This window comes from Lissotriton helveticus, chromosome 2_2, assembly GCF_964261635.1.
Source record: "Lissotriton helveticus chromosome 2_2, aLisHel1.1, whole genome shotgun sequence".
In the NCBI taxonomy this organism is placed as follows: Eukaryota; Metazoa; Chordata; class Amphibia; order Caudata; family Salamandridae; genus Lissotriton; species Lissotriton helveticus.
In genome coordinates, this window is record NC_136060.1 from 26,027,003 (window position 1) to 26,046,391 (window position 19,389).

The window sequence follows — 19,389 nt, forward strand, 5'->3', positions numbered from 1 at the left end:
CCGGTCCAGGAGGAGGTCGAGGGACTGGTCGCGGGCTCCAAGTCCTCAGGTAAGAGGCACAAGAAGTCGAAGAAGCGACACCACTCTTCTGACTCTCCCAGATGCTCGCGTGACGCGGCCGGGGGTTCGGGCGACACCGCCCATACGCGCCGGTCCCTGGGCAGAGCGCGACGCCGGAGGAGATCAATGCCTTCCTCACGGCCATGCGGTCGCTCACTCCTCTGTCGGGTTCCGCGGCGCCTTCAGGCCCCGCGGTCCCGACTGGGAGCCCAAGCGGGCCGGGTGCTCCGGCGCCTTCGGGTGCTTCGGCCGGGGCGCTGTCGGCGACTTCGGTCCCGACGCCGCATGGTCCCGCCGGATCCAGGTCGCCGCTGGTTGACCTAAGGACCCCTCCGCCGGCGTCAACTCCTAGGGTGTCGCCACCGACAACGTCTCCGGACGACGTCTTCCCCGAGCCCCCCCCCTCGATACGGTTCCGACGCCGCATTCGATGCCGAGAGAAGTGCCATCTATACTACTATAATAAAGGAAGAACTTTCAGCCTTTGAGGCGGGAAAACTCGGGAACCACAGCGCCAATCCACACACCCGATACACCGTTGGAATCGTCAGGGTGTGTAGATGGTTATAGGCTATATAAATGTTTTAAAAAACGTTATTCAAAAAATTGACAGTAAAAAAAAAAGTAGTCCCTCCGAAGTAGCGCCGGCCGCGACGTGCGTGCTCACGTCAGGAGCGTGGAGAGGAGCGGCGTCCAGGAGCGCGACGAGGAGTGGCGGACATGGCGCGGGGGAGGAGCGGTGACGTGAGGAGCAGCGGACAGGCCAGCGGCGGTGCGAGCAGCGGACAGGCCAGCGGCGGTGCGAACAGCGGACAGGCGGGAGGAGCGGCGGCTCAGGTAAGGGGACCCATGTCGGGGCAGGCGGGGGTCGAGGCAGGCAGGGGAACGGGCCGGGCGGGGGCCCGGGCTCCTGCACAATGTCGGGGCAGGCGGGGGGCGGGGAAGCCTGTTGCACCCAGACAAGGTCGGGACGGGCTGCTAGTACTTCTATAATCCGGCCCCATCATTTGAGCCTGAGTACCAGGAGATGGAGGACGGGGCGGATTGGGAGGGGTCCGAGGACCCTCTGGCACGGGAGTGCCAGTCTTTTCAGGACTGGGCAGGTGAACTAGGGGAGGCCAGTGGTTTGGACACTTTGCCCGACACTGGATTTGTCTCCCCTTCTACCGTGGCTACGGAGGAGGGGGCTGCCTGTAGTGTGGTGTTGACGAGGGCAGCCAAGGCATTGTCTCTTGAGCTCCCCGTCGCGGCCGTGAGGACTAACCTCCTCACTGAGGTCCTCAAACCACAGGCAACCTCTTCGGAGCCTCTACTGCAGTTCAATGAGGCCTTAACTGGCGTTCTGTTGGGCACTTGGTCCAGGCCCGCACAGGTCCCCTTGTAGATGGGAACGTGGCCAGACGCCACCACCTGGCCCAGGGCGACCCTTGTTTCCTGTCCACCCACCCCACCCCGAGAGCCTGGTTATCCAGGCCTCCAATTCCCAGACCACATTCCCGACAGCTCCCCCTGATCGGGAACCCAAAAGATATGAACAGTATGGAAAAAAGATGTTCTCCTCACTTAGTTTGGGGTTGCGGTCGGTCAACACCGCTTGCCTTTTGGGCCGTTATACCCTCTCTCTGTAGGACACGGTCTCGGACGTGCTGCCACAATGCCCGGAGGAGGCCCGGGTTAAACTCGCCCAAGCCCTTGTGGAGGGGCGAGATGTGGCACGGTATTCCATGTGGGCTGGATACCACGGACTCGCTAGGCAGGGCGATTGCAACGCCTGGCTGAGATCCGCCAATTTTTTGCCCGATGTCCAGAACACCCTTATTGACATGCCGTTTGATGGCCGTCGCCTCTTTGGCGACAAGGCAGACAGTGCGCTTGAGCGCTTTAAGGACTCCAGGGCTACGGCCAAGTCCTTGGGCCTGTCGGCCCCGCGCCAGCAAACTGCTGCCATTCGCTCCTTGCGTGGCCAAGGAAGGAGCACCCCCACACGTCCTGCCAGCCACGGGCCGCAGACTAACATCCAGCGTGGTGGCGGACGTGGTAACCGCCGTGGCAGTGCCAGGGGACAACGGCGAGGCCAGTCCACATCCACCCCCGCAGCATCCGCCTCAAAGCCCTCCCTAGTCCGAGCTTTCAGGCTTAAAGCCAGTGGGGGGGCAGGGTTCGCCATCACCTCCTCCACTGGCGCGACAGCGCCGGGACGCCTCTTTGCTGGGGCAGCTGGCGCGCTTACACAAACTGCCAACATAACATAACATCACATCGGACAGGTGGGTGCTGCAAATCGTCTGAAGGGGCTACTCCCTCCCCTTCGAGGCGACCCCTCCAGCCATGCCACCGCAATACCACCGCGTGTCTGGGGATCACTTGCAACTTCTGCAAGAGGAAGTTATGGCCCTCTTGACCAAGGGGGCCATTGAGCGCGTTCCTGGGCCAGAAGTAGGTTGGGGTTGTTACTCCCACTACTTTCTGGTTCCCAAGAAGGTCAAAGGGGGCCTACGCCCTATCTTGGACCTGCGGAACGTCAACGGCTTCCTCTGGCTCAGGTCTTAGCTGCCCTAGACCCGGGAAACTGGATGGTAGCGTTGGACTTGCAGGACGCTTATTTTCACATCCCTGTCCTGCCGGCCCACCGGTGCTACCTACGGTTCACGGTAGGCCACAAGCACTTTCAGTTTACCGTGCTCCCCTTCGGCCTTACCATCTCCCCTCGGGTGTTCACAAAAGGGATGGCAGTGGTCGCAGCTTATCTGCGCAGATTAGGGGTGTCAGTCTTCCCCTATCTCGACGACTGGTTGTTGAAGGCGGGCTCGCCCCAGAGAGTCGTCAGCCACCTCCAGACTACGGCCGACCTCCTGCACCTGCTGGGGTTTTCCATCAATGTGCCGAAGTCACACCTGTGCCCCTCTCAGAAGCTCCTCTTCATCGGAGCGGTTCTAGACTCGGTGCAGTTTCGGGTTAATCCTCCCGAACAGCGGGTTCGGGATATTCAGGCTCTGATTCCGATCTTTCAGCCTTTATCCCGAGTCTCGGTCAGGTTGACGCTGCGGCTTTTGGGGCTACATCAGGGCAACTTGTCCAACCATGTCTTGACCTCGGAGGCCACTGCAAGACAGTTGCGGTGGTGGCTCACGGACCGCGATTGGGTCAGCGGCAGATCCCTCTCCCTTCCACAACCAGTGCACGTAGTTGTGACGGACGCGTCCCTCCTGGGCTGGGGGGGCCACATGGGAGAGGCGGAGATCAGAGGCCTCTGGTGGATCCCGGCTCCACATCAACCTTCTGGAGCTGCGGGCGATCCGACTTGCACTGAAAGCATTCCTCCCCTCTGTCCGGGGGAGTGTAGTACAGGTGTTCATGGACAACACCACCGCCATGTGGTACTTCAACAAACAGGGCGGGCTGGGGTCGTGGACCCTATTCCAGGAGGCTCTGCGTCTCTGGCAATGGCTGGAACATCAGGGCGTGACCCTGGTGGTTCAACACCTGGCAGGTTCCCTGAACGCCACGGCGGACAAACTCAGCCGTCGGTGCATGATGGATCACGAATGGCGTCTGAACTCGGACGTGGCGCAAGGTCTCTTTCAGCAGTGGGGGGAGCCTCGGTTAGATCTATTCGCCACAGAAGACAACGCGCAATGTCATCAGTTCTTCGTGTTGGAATTTCCAAGGCGGCACTTGCTCGGAGACGCTTTTCGTCGCGAGTGGGGCTGCGGTCTGTTGTACGCCTTTCCACCTATACCACTTCTGCCCAGAGTGCTGCAGAAGATCAGGCGCGACCGGTCCCAAGTCATCCTTGTGGCTCCGGACTGGGCATGAAGATACTGGTATCCCGAGCTACTCAGCATGTCAGTCGATCCCCCGATTCGTCTGCCTCTTCAGGAGGACCTTCTGTCGCAGCAGCAGGGGACGGTCCTCCACCTGAACCTGTCCAGCCTCCACCTCCATGCGTGGAGATTGAGCAGCGACAGTTGAGGCCATTTGACTTGCCTCCTGAAGTCTGCGATGTGATTCTGGCAGCCAGGCGTCCCTCCACAAAATCGGTATACGCCTGCAGGTGGAACATATTTGTGGCATGGTGCACAGCAAAGGCTGTGGATCCACTCTCTGCCCCCCTTCCTGAGGTTCTCCTCTTTCTTCTTTCTCTTGCCCAGCAGGGCTCTGCTCTGGAAATTCTTAAGGGCTACCTCTCTGCCATTTCTGCCTTCTTAAGGCTCCCTGATCAGCCCTCTCTTTTCAAGTCCCCAGTTGTAAATAGGTTCTTGAAGGGCATCACTCATATGTTGCCCCCTGTTCCTTTCGTGATGCCTCAGTGGGACTTGAATCTTGTTCTGACTTATTTGATGTGCGCTCCCTTCGAGCCACTTCATAACTGTCCTCTTCGTCTTCTCACTCTTAAGACTGCATTCCTGTTTGCCATCACCTCTGCCAGGAGGGTGAGTGAGCTCCAGGCTCTTTCTTCTAAACCTTCTTTCCTTTCTGTCCATCCTGACAAAGTTGTCTTACGGACACGTCCCTCTTTCCTGCCCAAGGTCGCCACAGCCTTCCACATCGGACAGTCCATCACCTTGCCCACCTTCTTTCCGCCTCCGCATTCCTCAAAAGAGGAAGAGAGGCTCCATCGTCTGGACCCAAAACGTGTGCTCTCATACTATCTGAATCGCACACGCCAGTTCCGGGTAGATGACCAACTCTTTGTTGGTTACGTGGGCGCTAAGAAGGGACGGGCGGTGCACAAACGAACCATTTCTCGATGGGTCGTTTTGTGCATCAAGGCTTGTTATTCACTGGCTAAAAAGGAGCCTCCTGTGGGGCTGCGTGCCCTTCCACTCGGGCCACGGCGGCTACTACTGCCTTGGGTCGGGGAGTCCCCTTGCAGGACATCTGTCAGGCAGCTACGTGGGCCTCGCTGCACACGTTCGCAAGACACTACTGCCTGGACAGCCAAGTCCAGAGAGATGGCTTTTTCGGCCGTTCCGTTCTCCAGGACTTTCTGGTGTGATTATTGGTTTGCAGACCCACCACCAGGGTTGGTATTGCTGGGGTATCTATTCTATGGTAAGGAATCTAATACTAACCTGTTTCTTTCAGATGCACAAGTTACTTACCTTCGGTAACGATATATCTGTAAGAAACAGTAGTTAGTATTAGATTCCTTACCGCCCCACCCATCCTTCCCGTTCTGCTAACCGATATCTAGGGTTAAGGTCATCCCTTTCAGAGCCCTAGTTTTATGGCACCAGTGTTGGTTTTTATCATGGCTCTGCGTTTCTGGCGCGGAAAAGCTGTGTATAAGAACTGACGTCAGCGCGCAAGGGCGGCGTCTAAGTACTCCGGCGACGTCATTCCGGCACCGACGATGGACGCGGAGCCGCAGACGATGCCTAGCGACGCGCAGGGGTACTGCTACCCAAAAGTTTTCCGATCCAGACTGACACATGGGGACACTCTAAGGTAAGGAATCTAATACTAACCTGTTTCTTTCAGATCCAGGTATAAATGGTATATGGTATAAAATGTCTTACCTGTGGGTGGGTCCTTAGATTCATTGTGGAACAAGACTCAAGACTGAAACCACGTCACTCTTCGATCGTCTGGACACTTGGGCTTCCTTAGACTTGGCATGGAACTGAGGCTGCATCACAGAAGACTCCTGCTGCTCTTGGTCTCGCTGTTCTGCAAATTTTCTTTGTTGTCTGTGTATTCTAAGGTAAGGAATCTAATACTAACTACTGTTTCTTACAGATATATTGTTACCGAAGGTAAGTAACTCGTGCGTTAGGACGACTCTGGGGTCCCTCCCAGAGGAAGGGCAGGACATGGGGGAGGATACTCCCATGTCCTGTGTCCAGTTTCGTGCCAGAGTGGGAGCCAAGGGCTCCCAGTACTGGTTCTAACTAGAGTATGCAAGGAGGGCATTAAATATGCCCTTCAAAGCAGTCTGGTGGCGCTGGCAAGCGCCCTTACCCCAGCCCAACACACTAAGTGCTGTCTGGGAGGTGGTCACACCTGCCTGTGACAGGAAAACTTTTGTTCTACCTTTCCCTGCTGGAGCGCAGCTCAGCAGAAGAAGGGCAGAATCGTGTCTGAGGTCGGCAGCAGCACTAGCTTGTTGCAGACCCTGGAAGGCTGTTACTGGGAGTACTGGGGACTTCCCAGCGAAGTCCCCCAGTGCATGGAATCAAACCTCCAACACCGGTAACAGTGTTGGAGTATGATTCCAACATGTTTGATACCAAACATGGCCCAGTACGGCACAGCCACTATATAGGTAGCCTTCGCGTAATAACACATGGCCGCAATATATATCAAAATGGCTGACTGCACTTACAAAGCCGAGAGAATTGACTCCGGGGTTTGTAGGGGATGTCCTGCTCATGGCTGCTTTCAGGATAGAAAGGCCTGCCTTAATGGTGACTTATAGGTTTTAAGTGCAGTGACCTCAGATAGGAGGAAACGTATATCTGTTGTAAGTGGTGGTAGCACTAGCTCACACAGGCTGCAATGGCAGGCCTGTGGTCATAGTTTGAGGGGTCTCTCATGGTTGGCATAATACATGCTGCACCCTGGTGTACCTATGCCCTGGGTACCTTAGTTCCATTACTAAGGAGCTACATGGGTACACCAGTAGGCAATTGTGGAGGTACCAAAGTACTTAACATGGCCAATTTAGGGAGAAAGCACAGTGGCGTGGGTCCTGATTAGCAGGATCCCAGCCAGACTAGTAAAAAAAAAAAAAAAACATACTGACACCAACAAAAAGTGGGAGTAACCATGAAAGCAGATCTTACTTTCCTACAGGGTTTAAACAAATCAGCACAATAGTGTTACGTGTTGGCCAGTAGCCATCTTATTTTGGGATATCTTTCATGGGGGACAGGGTATTTTGCCTTATCTTGGAAATATCTTAACTTCTGGTGAAAAGTACATGTCCGAATTATTTCCAAGTTTTTTTTTGCCAGAAAGAGTAAAACAGGCCATGAGGAAAATCAGTTGTTGAGTGACGGTATTGGAAGATGGTGGGGTTTCTCACTAGTCATAAAATTAATACCCACACTCACTGCTTTATGCATATTGCTTATTTTCACTGTACCCTACATGCCCTTTGTTAGTGGTCTTGATGCTGAATTGCTTGCTCTCTCTAGTAATTTATGCTTTCTGCAAAGTCCCTCTTCAGCTTTCACGACTTGCGAAAGTAAAAAGCTCCACCCACCTCTACTTGTTTTTGGGCCACATATTTGGGAATGCATACAGTCTTGTTCCCTGTGCTGTAAACACAAACTGCCTGACACTCTGCTGAAATGATGGAATAGTGCAATCTTTTGGCGCTTAAAGGAGCAGGATCCAATTTTGCTATGGTATGTATATTATCTTTCATTGGAACACCATTCTGTAATTTTTCATTTCATGCTACATATGCTGCTATAAGCAAATGTGTTTTCTGGTATTTTTAAGAAGTAAGTGAATGTTGCCTTTCTGGACATGTTTCACATGCTTTTTATTTGATTAGAAAACAATACATTTCTAACATGAACTGTGTTCTGGAATCTTACAAATAGGCAGAGATAGTCACCCTTTTATCAATTCATATGAATTCACCCATGATTTAGAATTCTAATTACAAGTAGCTTTTTCTTACTTTAAATGAGTACAGATGCATCAAACCATATCTACCTCAAAGGAGGTCTTAGATCCAAGACCTATTTCCTTCTGTTAGCATATATTCTTAGCAGTAACTCTGGAGCCATGGAAAATACTTGTTGTATCACCTGGGTCAGCTCAAAGAATTTTTGCATGAGACAAAGTTTCAGACATGAATGTTAATGTGAATAATTTAAAAAGCAGATATCTTGAAACCCTGCATGGATCCAGCAGCCTTTATAGACTAACGTTAAACACCTTGATTTAAATCATTGGCTCCAGAATTTAAAAAGTAATTTACTGTTTTTATGTTTTTGTATTTGTTGCGTTCTATAGATCTTCCCTCATTTGGACGTGTCAGAGAATCCTTACCTGTGAAATATCAGCTACAAAATAAGACTGGTTTTGTACAAGATATCGAAATTGCTGTTGAGCCCAGTGATGCCTTCATGTTTTCAGGTTTGAAGCAGGTAAATTGTTTTAGCAGACCCATATTTAAATGCAGTTTAATCCAAAATCAGTCTTTTGGAATCCACACCAACTGTTAACATAACTTTTATTCTTGTGGGCATGACCTAAACGCGCCTCTCATGAATATTATTTGGTCTGCAGACTTGCAGCATCCTGAATTATCCCATGAATCTAATTGTGCTTTACATATTTACTTGTAGGTGTGTGATGGCAATTTTTGTGTTAGTACTATCATTGGCAGAGTTGGCAGGGGCAGTCGTGGGTGCAGTGCGCTGGAGTGACTTCTTGACGAAGGCCTGGCACTTATGTTCTTTACGAATTAAGTACTGTTTAGACCCCTCCCCTTCTGTGCCGATTATTGAGTATAATAGTCATAAGTTATTGTTTGTTTTATTCACTTTTATTGTTGATAGCAAGTAGTTGAATGAAAAATTCTTATCCTGACACAATCTTGGTGAGTACAGGAACTGAACACACCTGGCATGTTTCAAAACAGGCCTGCAGGTCATGAGCTTTCTCATGGCTAAATAGTTACAGAAGTACACAGTAAAAAAGTTAACATCAAATATGATCTGTAGTGTAAAGTTAAATGAGGGGATGCCCCTGCGCAATTCAGTTACCTGCCCAATGCACGACAGTTTTAGGCTGAACAGGGCCCATTGAGTGTGGGATGGGTATCTGACCTTTTAACGCTTTTGCTTGTTATGGCCTAACCAAAAAGCCTAGGGATGTGTGGAAACGGGACCCTGGCAGACCAGCTAATACAAAAGAAGAACACACTTTTTGTGCCCAGATCCATCACACTCCCCTCCTGAAACTGAGGCTTGTGAAGAATGGTCTTAAATTATAGGGCTCATTTCTAGAACCTCGACTGTCTGCTTTTTCATTATTTGATATAATGGTAAGCCCACAAGCAGTAAAGGAAAAACTAGTGCTTTCATATCAAATGATATAGATGACAAGGAACAGTGGCTGTTAAGTGTTTACAACTCTCATCCATTCAAGTGCAACTCAGAATCTTCTAGACTCCTGAGAGAGAGGATTTAGTGCACATGAGTAGGTTGCAACAAGCTGGACAGACTGAGACCTGACTACACATACCACCACACACCCAGCCCTCACTGTGCCACAACCATCCTTGTCCTGCATACTCCTCAACACTCACCCCCCCCTCTAAATATCCTTCCAAACTTTGCCATCTGCTACTACAAATACTTACCGGACCTGCTCTTCCTGACCCAACTTAGATGACTCCCTTGTCTACCCCTATTATCGCTGCAGCAATCCATCCCCTGCCACAACTATTGGATACAAGATCTCAACATAACACAGGACAGACACACAGAGGCGGAATCGCTATCATCTCCAAAGAATTTATCCAATGCTCCACCACCTCAGAGAGCACCACCAGCAACATGGAATACTTGACCTTCAAACTCATCACTGCCATCTATACACTACACCCTGAGTGGCACCTTTGTCTACCAACCTTCTGAACCACGTGCCAACTTTGGCAGCACCATCATGGACATAGTCACCTTCATGATCTTTCACTCCCACTCCAGTGCCTTCACCCTCCTCAGTGACCTCAATTACCACTTGAAGGTCCTCACTGATCCCAACACAACCAACCTTCTTGACGACTGTCCAACCTCAACTCACCTAGGGTGTGGAAGGCCTCACTTATGTCACCGGACATCTGCTGGACCTTAATTTCAGCAGCCTCACAGTAGAATAGCCCACACTGATCACCTGGTCTGACCATACATTCATCAATTTCAGCATACTGATCCCACATCACTTCAAACTCCATTGCCAAATCATCATGACTGAACTGGAAAAGATCTCAGAAGCATTCCGGTCTTCAAAACTCTTACATTACCTGCCTCGACTTATCAACAACCTCTCATAATCTGTCCCCAAGTTCAACACCTAGATCACCACCTACGCAGACTCCCTGGCTCCTCGCAAAGGCACAAGAACAAAGCTGCAAGCAAGCTGGAAGACGCAAGAGCTCAGGCTCACCAAAAGCCACTGCAAGCAATTTGAACACAGATGGAGATAATGTCAAGACGGTACTGACAAGAGCAACTACAAATCTGCCCTGAGATCCTACCATCAGCAAATTAGAGCCACCAAAACTATCTGCGTTCACTGACTGCATCTAAAGCAGCAACAGCAGCAACAAGGATATCTTTGCCATAGTGAAAGGCTTCACCACTCCAGCAGCTACTCCACCAGTGAAACTCCCACTTAGGACCTCTGCATCTAGATGGCCCTATTCTTCAGCAACAAGGCCACCAGCTTGTACAAGAACATTGAGGTCCATCCTGACCCTTTCATGCTCTCAACCCTCCTGCCCATCTCAACCAACCCCCAGAAGGTAGGCCAGGTGGTCAGGGTGACCATCACCCACTTAAGAAACCACAACGACCATGCAGTCCTTACACTTGTGAGCATCCTTGGACCCCAGCCCTCACCACCTCTTCATCAAAGGACTGGCCCCCTTCAGTACAGCTCTCACCTGATTCTGAATGACTTAGTCACCCCAGCCACCTACCTGGACTCCTGGAAACATGCCACATTACTCTCCCACTCTCAAGAAACCCTCAGCAGATCCGAAGACTTTCCCCAGTTAGCTGCCAATTTCTCTACTACCCTATCCAGCAGGTGCCATGGAAAAAATTATAAACCCCTAGACACCACCTCTATGACAACCACCTCCCTGACACCACTCCATCCAGTTTGTGGCCCAACCACAGTTCAAAGACCTTCCTCATCGCCACCACGGACAACATCTGGATGTTCATGGGGAGAAGTTACACTGCAGCCTTTTCCACAGCCTTCAACACAGTCTCCCACGCCATCCTTATCCAACGAGTGTGCGAAGACGGTATCCATGGACCCTCACTTTGCTGAGTTTGCTCCTTCCTGACAGTCCTCATTTAGTCGGTCAGTCTGGCCCCTTTATCTCAGATGCCATCAAACTCATCTGTGGAGTTCCACAGTGAGCCCCTCTCAGTCCCATTCTTTTCAACGCCTACTTGACGCTACTTGCCAGCATCATCTACGTTCATGAAATGAATATCATATGCTACGCTGATGACACCCAGCTCATACTCTCCCGCTCCAACAAAGTGCCAAATACCCAGACCAATTTCTCTGCCTGAATGAACGAAGTCGTAATGGATGAAAACTAACTGCCTGAAGCTCAACACAGACTAGAAAGAAGTACTAATCTTCGTCAAAGACACCTTGCTCTGGAACTCCATCTAGTGGCCTGCCGAACCAAATTCACACCCCTCACAGCAACACACGTGAGGAACCTTGGAATAGTAATCAATAACTAACACACCATGCCTGGCAAAGTGAACACAGTCTTTGTCTCCTGCTTCCACACACTTAAGATGCACAAGAAGATCTTCAAAGGTCTTCCTATCAAGAATTGCAGAACCGTCACCCAGGCGCTTATCACAAGCAAGCTGGACTACAGCAACACACTTGTGCCATGTACACGTTATGTAGAACTTTGAGTGTTGAATGAGAACTGGGTATAACCACTCCAGCTGAGAATGTCGATACTCAAACTTGAGTGAGCAGTTAGCTGGAGTGGAACAGAACGGATCTCTGGTGGATAGGTCTTTGGAGAATTTTACTTAATAAAGGACAAGTTCATTTACATTGGAAATGAACCCATCCTGGGACCCCAACACCTTAATCAGCCTGCAGAGAGAGTCGCTGACAATGACGGAGAGGCTGTGTGCCATTTTTAGGTCTCGCCTACACAGCGCGCATGCGCTGCATAGGAGTGACCTAATGCCATCGGTCCCCTTTTTAAGCCACAAAAGTGCACGCGTTCCATTGCCTTCAATGGCAACGTGTGCACATGTGGCTATTCCCTTGCGTGCTCGAGCGCTGACACCATATGTTTGTAATTAAATTGCAAAAATATGGTGTCCGCGCTCGTTCCCGTAAGGGAAGCAGGCGCAAGCCCCCTTCTCTCTCCCTCCCCCCTGCTGCCAGCGCGAGGCGCAGCACTCAGTCCCCCCGGGACACAAGCAGGCATCGACTTCTGTCTTTTTGCTGCGATCAGCTGTAATGACAGAAGTGGATGCCTGCTCGTTTGTTTTGTCCGTAGATAAGAACGACACAGTAGCAACAGTACATTTAGGTTGGGATCCATCAGACGGTGACTCTATTATGTGCTTACTTGCCTAGCAATTGGGTACGTTGAAAACTGCAAAATAGTGGAGTGTACAATATTAAGTAATTCATCTCTATATTGCACAGCGTCCAAAATAGCACAATGTAACCTATTTCATAAAAGAGTACATCGGGGAAATCGGCACGCAACTAGTGTACCAATTTAGGATCAGGAAGTAGGCTATGTGCCCCGCACAATGATGGCTCCTTGCCCTGCTGTCTCTGGTTCCGCCCTTCGTGCGTGAGGTTAAAGGTCCTTACATTACGTCGGCGCTGCGGGCGGTTGCCTGTAGTCTCAGCAACGGTGGGCGGGAAGCGCCAAACTCAAAAGAAGGAAATCCTTTGGAACCTGGTATCCTGCGGGGCAGAAGTGGGAACACCCAAAAAGCCGCTCCCCGAAGAGTACCAGAGCAAGGGGAGTATGATCTGGCAATGACTGACCTCCTCTTCAAGCAGCTGGCCACGCGGATAAAGTGCAAGGACTGTGAGAAGAGGTGGGATGAGTAATGGGGTGTCAATGGGGAGAATCTATAAGGGTGGTGTGAAGGGTCATATTGAGCGGATACATGCATACTTGTCAGCAATTAGTGAACGCCACAGTTGATAGACTTCTATGACATTTGGGTAGTTTTCCATTTGACTTCAATAGGTACTATAGCTTTGATTGGCCGAAATTGTATTTGTGTTGACTGTTACTCGCATAATTTTCTATATCCTTTTTGTTGTTGCGCGCACCATAATATGATAAACAAAGATGGTTGGTCAGGGTACAGTTATGTTTTAGTTGTACTGTGCATTTGGGTTTTCACTCGGGAACTTCTGTCAAATATAAACCATAGATTGTTATTACAGTAGTGCGACTAGTCACTCAGACTTTTGTCTTTGAAGGTTGCGGCATTATTGGTTTTCTTGCAATTACTCGATGTCCATTTTGCAAATGAATACGATACCTCGTATTTACTTAAAGCGTTTTGCAGTACTCGTTCCATCTGCAAGGAAAGATTGCGATTGGCCTATCCATTCTGAGAACAAGTTAATTTTTAAGCAGCAGTAGCCTTTATTTATGCCAGAATGTCTTACATTTGAAATGTAATTTAAAATTAAATTATGGGATAGAGTGGAAACGGATAAGGCGGAGAGGAGCTCTTGAATCTTGACAAATATTATGTCCCGAAACCGCAATGCTTTATAAGTCCAGTCTGAGTGAAGCATATCCAGAAATTAGACTAACTTTCCTAGCCATAGTGTCCCTTCATTGGCACCATCATGTTTGGCAACCAGCCGATAGCCAGAGAAGTGAGGGGTGTGAGGGGAAAGGGATATAATTAGAACGAGTAAAACTATGTTCCTTGAAACAGTGGAAATTAGCGAAAACGATCTCGATGGAACAAGAGGCATTGTATTGGAGCTGAGAAGAAACTATCGAAAATATGCAAGAGGAGAGAACTGGAGGATTATACAAATGTGGTAAAATTGGCACATTTAATGTACTTGTAAGTCCCTAGTACTTGGTACAGCCAGTACCCAGGGCCTGTAAATTAAATGATGCCAGTGGGCCTGCAGCACCCATTATACCACTCACTAAAGTAGCACTTTTAAACATGTATGCGTATATGAGGGTCAGGACATTACTGTACTAGGCACCAGGGCATGTATTATGAGACTGTTTCGTTATACTTATGATGTCTGGCTCACTTGTGTGTGCTTTTTAACCATATACGTGAAGACATGCTTGTTAATGGTAATGTAACTGAAAACTTAAAATACAGTTAAAAAAAAAAAGGGTTAGACTCCAGCCCCAGTGCACATATTCTTGTGTTGGGTGAACGGTACATGGTCTGTAGAGCTTGTATTAAACCCGACCCAAAGCCTTGCTATCGCATCTCTGCCCATAGAAACTCCCAAGAGACACGTCAAGCACTTTCTCCGCATCGAGTAGCACCACACCCCATGGAGCTTTCAGTACATTGGCGACATCCAGTGTGGTGACTACCCGACTAACGTGTTTGACCGTGCCTCTTCCTGGAATAAAGACATGCTGTCAAACAGAGACTATGGGGGTTAACACTCGAGAAAGTCGTGTTGGCAATATTTTTGCGTATACCTTCCCATCGCAGTTTAGGAGCGAAATTGGTCGATACGATCCCGGCAGCAGGGATGACTTGTCTTTTTTTTTTTTTTAATAACTATGCTCGCTTTGTCCCATGACGCTGGGGCATGTCCTTTCTGAGCCTCTCGAAAAAACGCCAGCATGTTTACTTGTAGCTCAGTTGAAAATTTCTTATAGAATTCAAGCGGGATCTTATCAGACCCGGCAGCTTTCCCTGTTGCTAGTGATCTAACCGCCTCTTCTCATTATCCCAACATTCTAGGTTTTTCTAAATGTGCACTGTCATCCGCCCTTAATATCTTCCTATGAGGGTTCTTGTAAAATTATGTAGATATATCTTGACTTGTATGCTCTTCTGTATATAATCCCTCATAAAAAGCTAGAAAAACTTCAAGGATCTCTGCCGATGTTTCTACCGTTTTTCCGTTAGAGTCTTTAATTGCAGTAATAATATCTTTTATCTCTCTACTCCTGATTTTCTTAGCCAGGCACTTGCCTGTCATCTCTTCGTACTCTTAGCACTCTCTTCTAAATGTTTGGTATTTACTAGCATTATCATTAGCCCATTTCTCGTTTATCTTCGCCTTGCATCGTGCTATCTCGGTTTGTGCCTGAGAGCTATCTAACTTCTCTCTTAGAGTTTGTATTAACACATATTCTGCTTATTTAAGGTTGTCATACAATCCCTGGATAAGCTGCCTCTGCTGTTTTTGAGCATACAGTCCAAAGCTCAAAATGTCCCCTCTAAGTGCGGCCTTTAACGCGCCCCACATAATAGAGCTATTTGTTGAATTCCGATTTATAACAAGAAATTCTTTTAGCCATTGTCGTATATGACTGACAATCTCCCCCGGGTTCGGACCACTTCTGGCATTTTAATAGTAATGGACATTTTGATTGAGAGGGTTGTTCTTGATTGTTTTGAGTGTGGAAAATGTGATAAGATTCTGAAATGTAGAATGCAACCCATGATCATTCGAGATTTGACTATTGGTCTACTTGATAGTGTAAGACCCATTAAGGCGTCAGGTAGCGACAAATGTGTAATAACATTAATCCACATGTACTCAAGGTGGCCTGAAGTGAAAGTTGTAAATTCTGTGGAGGCTTGTGATGTCATCTTGTTTTTGGAAGAGTTATTTGAAAGAGAAGGGTTTCCAGTTTCCTCACTGACTGGCAATGGGGTCCAACTGACCTTGAATGTTATGGAAGAGTTTTTGTTAGAAAGAGGCATTCAACATAGGAAGGCAGCTCTATATCACCCAGAAGCAATTGGTATGATTGAGTTCTTTAACAAAGTAGTCAAAGCTTTAGCTAATGGTCTAAATTGGATGGAAGAGGTGAAAAGGAAGGTTTGCATGTACCGTCTGACTCCTCACTCACCAATGAGTGTCACTGCTTTCTTATTGTTGAAAAAGAGATTCCTAACAGCATGGCAAGTCAGGCATGGGTGAACAAGTTTAAAGAGAAAGGTGCTAAATGCATTATTAACGATGACAGAAATAAACAGGAATGGGAGAAATGGGTACTGAAGGAGAAAAGTGTTTTTTGTAAATGGAAGAAACGTTTTGATACAAGGATGGCTGTAAAGAGCTCTAAGGTTGGATTGGGTGAAAATAAAAAAAGGAAGGTTGGTTTGTTAGATAAGTTTAATCAGCCTATAAGAGTTACCAAGCTCTTTCGTAATGCTGTGAAGACAGAGGATCATCACATTTGGAACCTTGTTAGGGTTGCGTTATGGAAGAAAGCTTCTTTTGTGGACTCCGGTAAAACCACCAGAGAGTTGTTAGATAGGCCATTTGCGAAAGATAGAGTGCAAGTACAATTGAAGATAAAAGGGATTTTTTTGTTGTCTAAAAGGAAGAGTGGACGTGTGTGTGTAAGAGGCCTGCTCATTTGCAAAATGTTGTGTAAATTCTTATACCTATTTTACAATTTGTTATGAAGGAATGCATATATATAATGTTCTATATCTGAAAGAAACACGTAGTGATAGATTCCTTACCTTAGAATTACCCCCAAGGCGTCAGACTGGATCCGGAAAGTTTTCGTCAGCAGTACCCCTGCGCGTTGATAGGCGTTGTCGTGCGGCTCCACGTGCGTCGTTGTCGCCGAGATGACATCGCTGGAGCTACTTAGACGCGCCCTGACGTAGGTTCTTTCTTTTTCCTTGCCAGCAAGTGCAGATCCGGGAAGAACAAGTACCCCCAGTCACTTTTTGACTGAAGTTTTTCGAGGCCTTTTGTCTCAATTCTTTTGAGTCAATCGACTCCTGGTGTTGTAGGGATGCCCTGCTTTAAGAACTGTGGGGACTGTCACTGCATGATGTCAGTGACGGACCCACACCGCATCTATCTCTATTGTCTAGGGCTCGACCACGACTCCAATTCTTGCCCCGACTGCCTGGCCATGGCGCCGAAGACTTTGCGGGAGCGGTCCCGAAAGTTGCTGGAAGTCCGGCATTCGGCTCCCCGCTGCTCAAGGTCCCGGTCCCGTGGGAGGTCGGGGGACCGGTCGTGGCGCCGTCACCATCATTCCTCTGGATCTAAGTCTCCGCACTCGGGTCATGTAAGTCGAAGCATTCCAAGAAAAAGTCGAAGAAGCGCTGTCGCTCTTCGACTTCCCCTCGCCCGTCGTGAGACGTGGCTGAGGGTGTGGGTGGTGCAACCCCCGCGGCTCAGGCGGAGCCTGCGACGTCGCCGCCGCTCTACCTGCCCTTTCCGGGTCCGTCGGCGATGCCTGCTCAAGTGCAAGAGTTTTTTGCTGCCATGGCCCGACTTTTTGAGCCATCTGGCCTGCCGGTGCGCCTACGGGCCCAACTGGGGGTCCTGCCCTTCCATCGCCGATGGCTCCGGCGCCGCCTTCGGCCCCGGTGCGACACCAGTTGACCTCATAACATCTCCACCGGTGTCGACCCCTCCGCCAGCACCACCAACGATGTCGTCCGGTGCCACCGTCGACGTCGGCCCCAGTTTCAGCCCTGAACCGGACACGGCGCCGCATCGACGCCGATTCCGATGCCGTTGGGGCCTTTTTACCCCTATGTCCGTCCTCCTTATTTTCAGCCTGTTTCACAGACTTCGGAGGAAGGGGAGGACTGGTAGGGGTTTGAGGTCCCTCTCACACAACAGTGTAATTATTACTGGGCAGAGGATTTGGGGGATGCCAGTGGTCTTTACATCTCACCTGACCTTGGCATGCTGTCTCCTCCTACCGTGGCTACGGAGGAGGGAGCCAGTTACGCAGTGGTGTTGCGTAGGGCGGCCGAGGTCCTCCACCTCGCACTCCCTACAGTGGCCGTCAGGACTAACCTCCTGACAGAAGTGCTTCAGCGGGCGGCAACCTTTTCGGAGCGCTTCCTGCCTTTTAACTATGCACTTTCGGACGTTCTTTTGGGCACTTGGTCCAGGCCCAACACAGGGGCTCCTATGGACAGGAACGTGGCCCGACGCCATCGCCCGCTCCAGGCGACCCCCGCTTGCTCTCCTAACACACCATTCCCCAGAGCTTGGTTGTCCAAGCCTCTGCTTCTCAGAGTGCGTTCCCTTCCGTACCTCCGGATAGGGAATCCCGCAGCTAAGTTCACCATTTGTTGTGGGCTTGATACCGCCAACTCGCTGGGCAGGGCGATTTCCAGGACTGTGGCGCTTCGGCGCCACGCCTGGCTGAGGACGACTGGCTTCTCAGGGGATGTCCAGAACACTCTTGATGGACATGCCCTTTGATGGCATTTGCCTCTTTGGCAATAAAGCAGATAGTGGGCAGGAGCGCTTTAAGGACTCACGGCTAGGGCCAAGTCCTTGGGCCTGTCGGCAACTCGCCCTCTTCCGTCTTCTGCTTTTCGCTCCTTTCGTGGTCACGGAAGGGGTGCGCCAACATGTTCGTTCCAGAGCCGCAGGCCTGCGCAGCAACATCCTCAGCGTGGCCGTGGAGGTGGGAACCGCCTAGGCGGTTCTGGGGGCCAGCGGGCAGGTCAGTCCATCTCCACCCCCGCAGCATCCACTGCAAAGCCTTGCTAGTCTGTACTTTCAGGGCCATTAAACGCAAGTGGGCGGCAGAATTCACCATCATCTCCCTCACTGACGCAACATCACCTCGGACAAGTGGGTGCTGCAAATTGTCCGGAGGGACTACTCCCTCCCCTTCGAGACTACCCCTCCAGCCATGCCACCTCAGTAGCACCGCATGTCGAGGGACCGTTTTGCGCTTCTTCAGCAGGAAGTCATGGCCCTCTTGGCCAAGGGGGCCATCAAGCGCGTTCTTGGGCCAGAATTGGGTCGAGGTTGTTATTCTCACTACTTTCTGATCCCCATGAAGGACAAGGGCCTGCGTCCTATCTTGGACCTCAGGAACGTCAACCGCTTCCTCCAGAAGAAGAAGTTCAAGATGTTGACGTTAGCTCAGGTCTTGTCTGCCCTCGACCCTGGAGACTGGATGGTAGCGTTAAACTTGCAGGACGCATATTTCCACATCCGGTTGGGTGACCACATCCCCATCATGCCGGCGTTACCTGCTGTTCAAGGTAGGCCACAAGCACTTTCAGTTTACTGTGCTCCCCTTTGGCCTTACTAGCGCCCCTCGGGTGTTCACGAAAGTGATAGCGGTGGTCGCAGCTCATCTGTGCAGATCAGGAGTTCCAGTCTTCCCCTATCGCGATGACTGGTTGTTGAAGGTGGGTTCAGCCCAGGCAGTCGCTTGCCACCTCCAGATTATGGCCGACCTTCTGCATTTGCTGGGGTTCTCCATCAACGTGCCGAAGTCGCACCTGATTCCGTCTTAGAAGCTCCTCTTCATCGGAGCGGTTCTGTACTCGGCGCAGTTTCGGGTTTATGCTCTCGAGCAGCGAGTCCGGGATATTCAGGCTATAATTCCGATCTTTCAGCCTCTATCCCGGGTTTCGGTCAGGG

The 19,389-nt window shown here is 50.0% G+C and overlaps 1 protein-coding gene across 2 annotated transcripts in view; it reads left to right on the forward strand.

Moving 5' to 3' along the window:
* TRAPPC11 (trafficking protein particle complex subunit 11) overlaps positions 1–19,389 on the forward strand; it is a 607,699-nt gene that overhangs the window by 550,917 nt on the left and 37,393 nt on the right. For both annotated transcript variants that reach the window (XM_078678000.1, XM_078678001.1), the window contains exon 28: positions 8,035–8,168. In XM_078678000.1, coding sequence (XP_078534126.1) covers positions 8,035–8,168 — 134 coding nt within the window. The remainder of the gene's footprint in view (positions 1–8,034; positions 8,169–19,389) is intronic.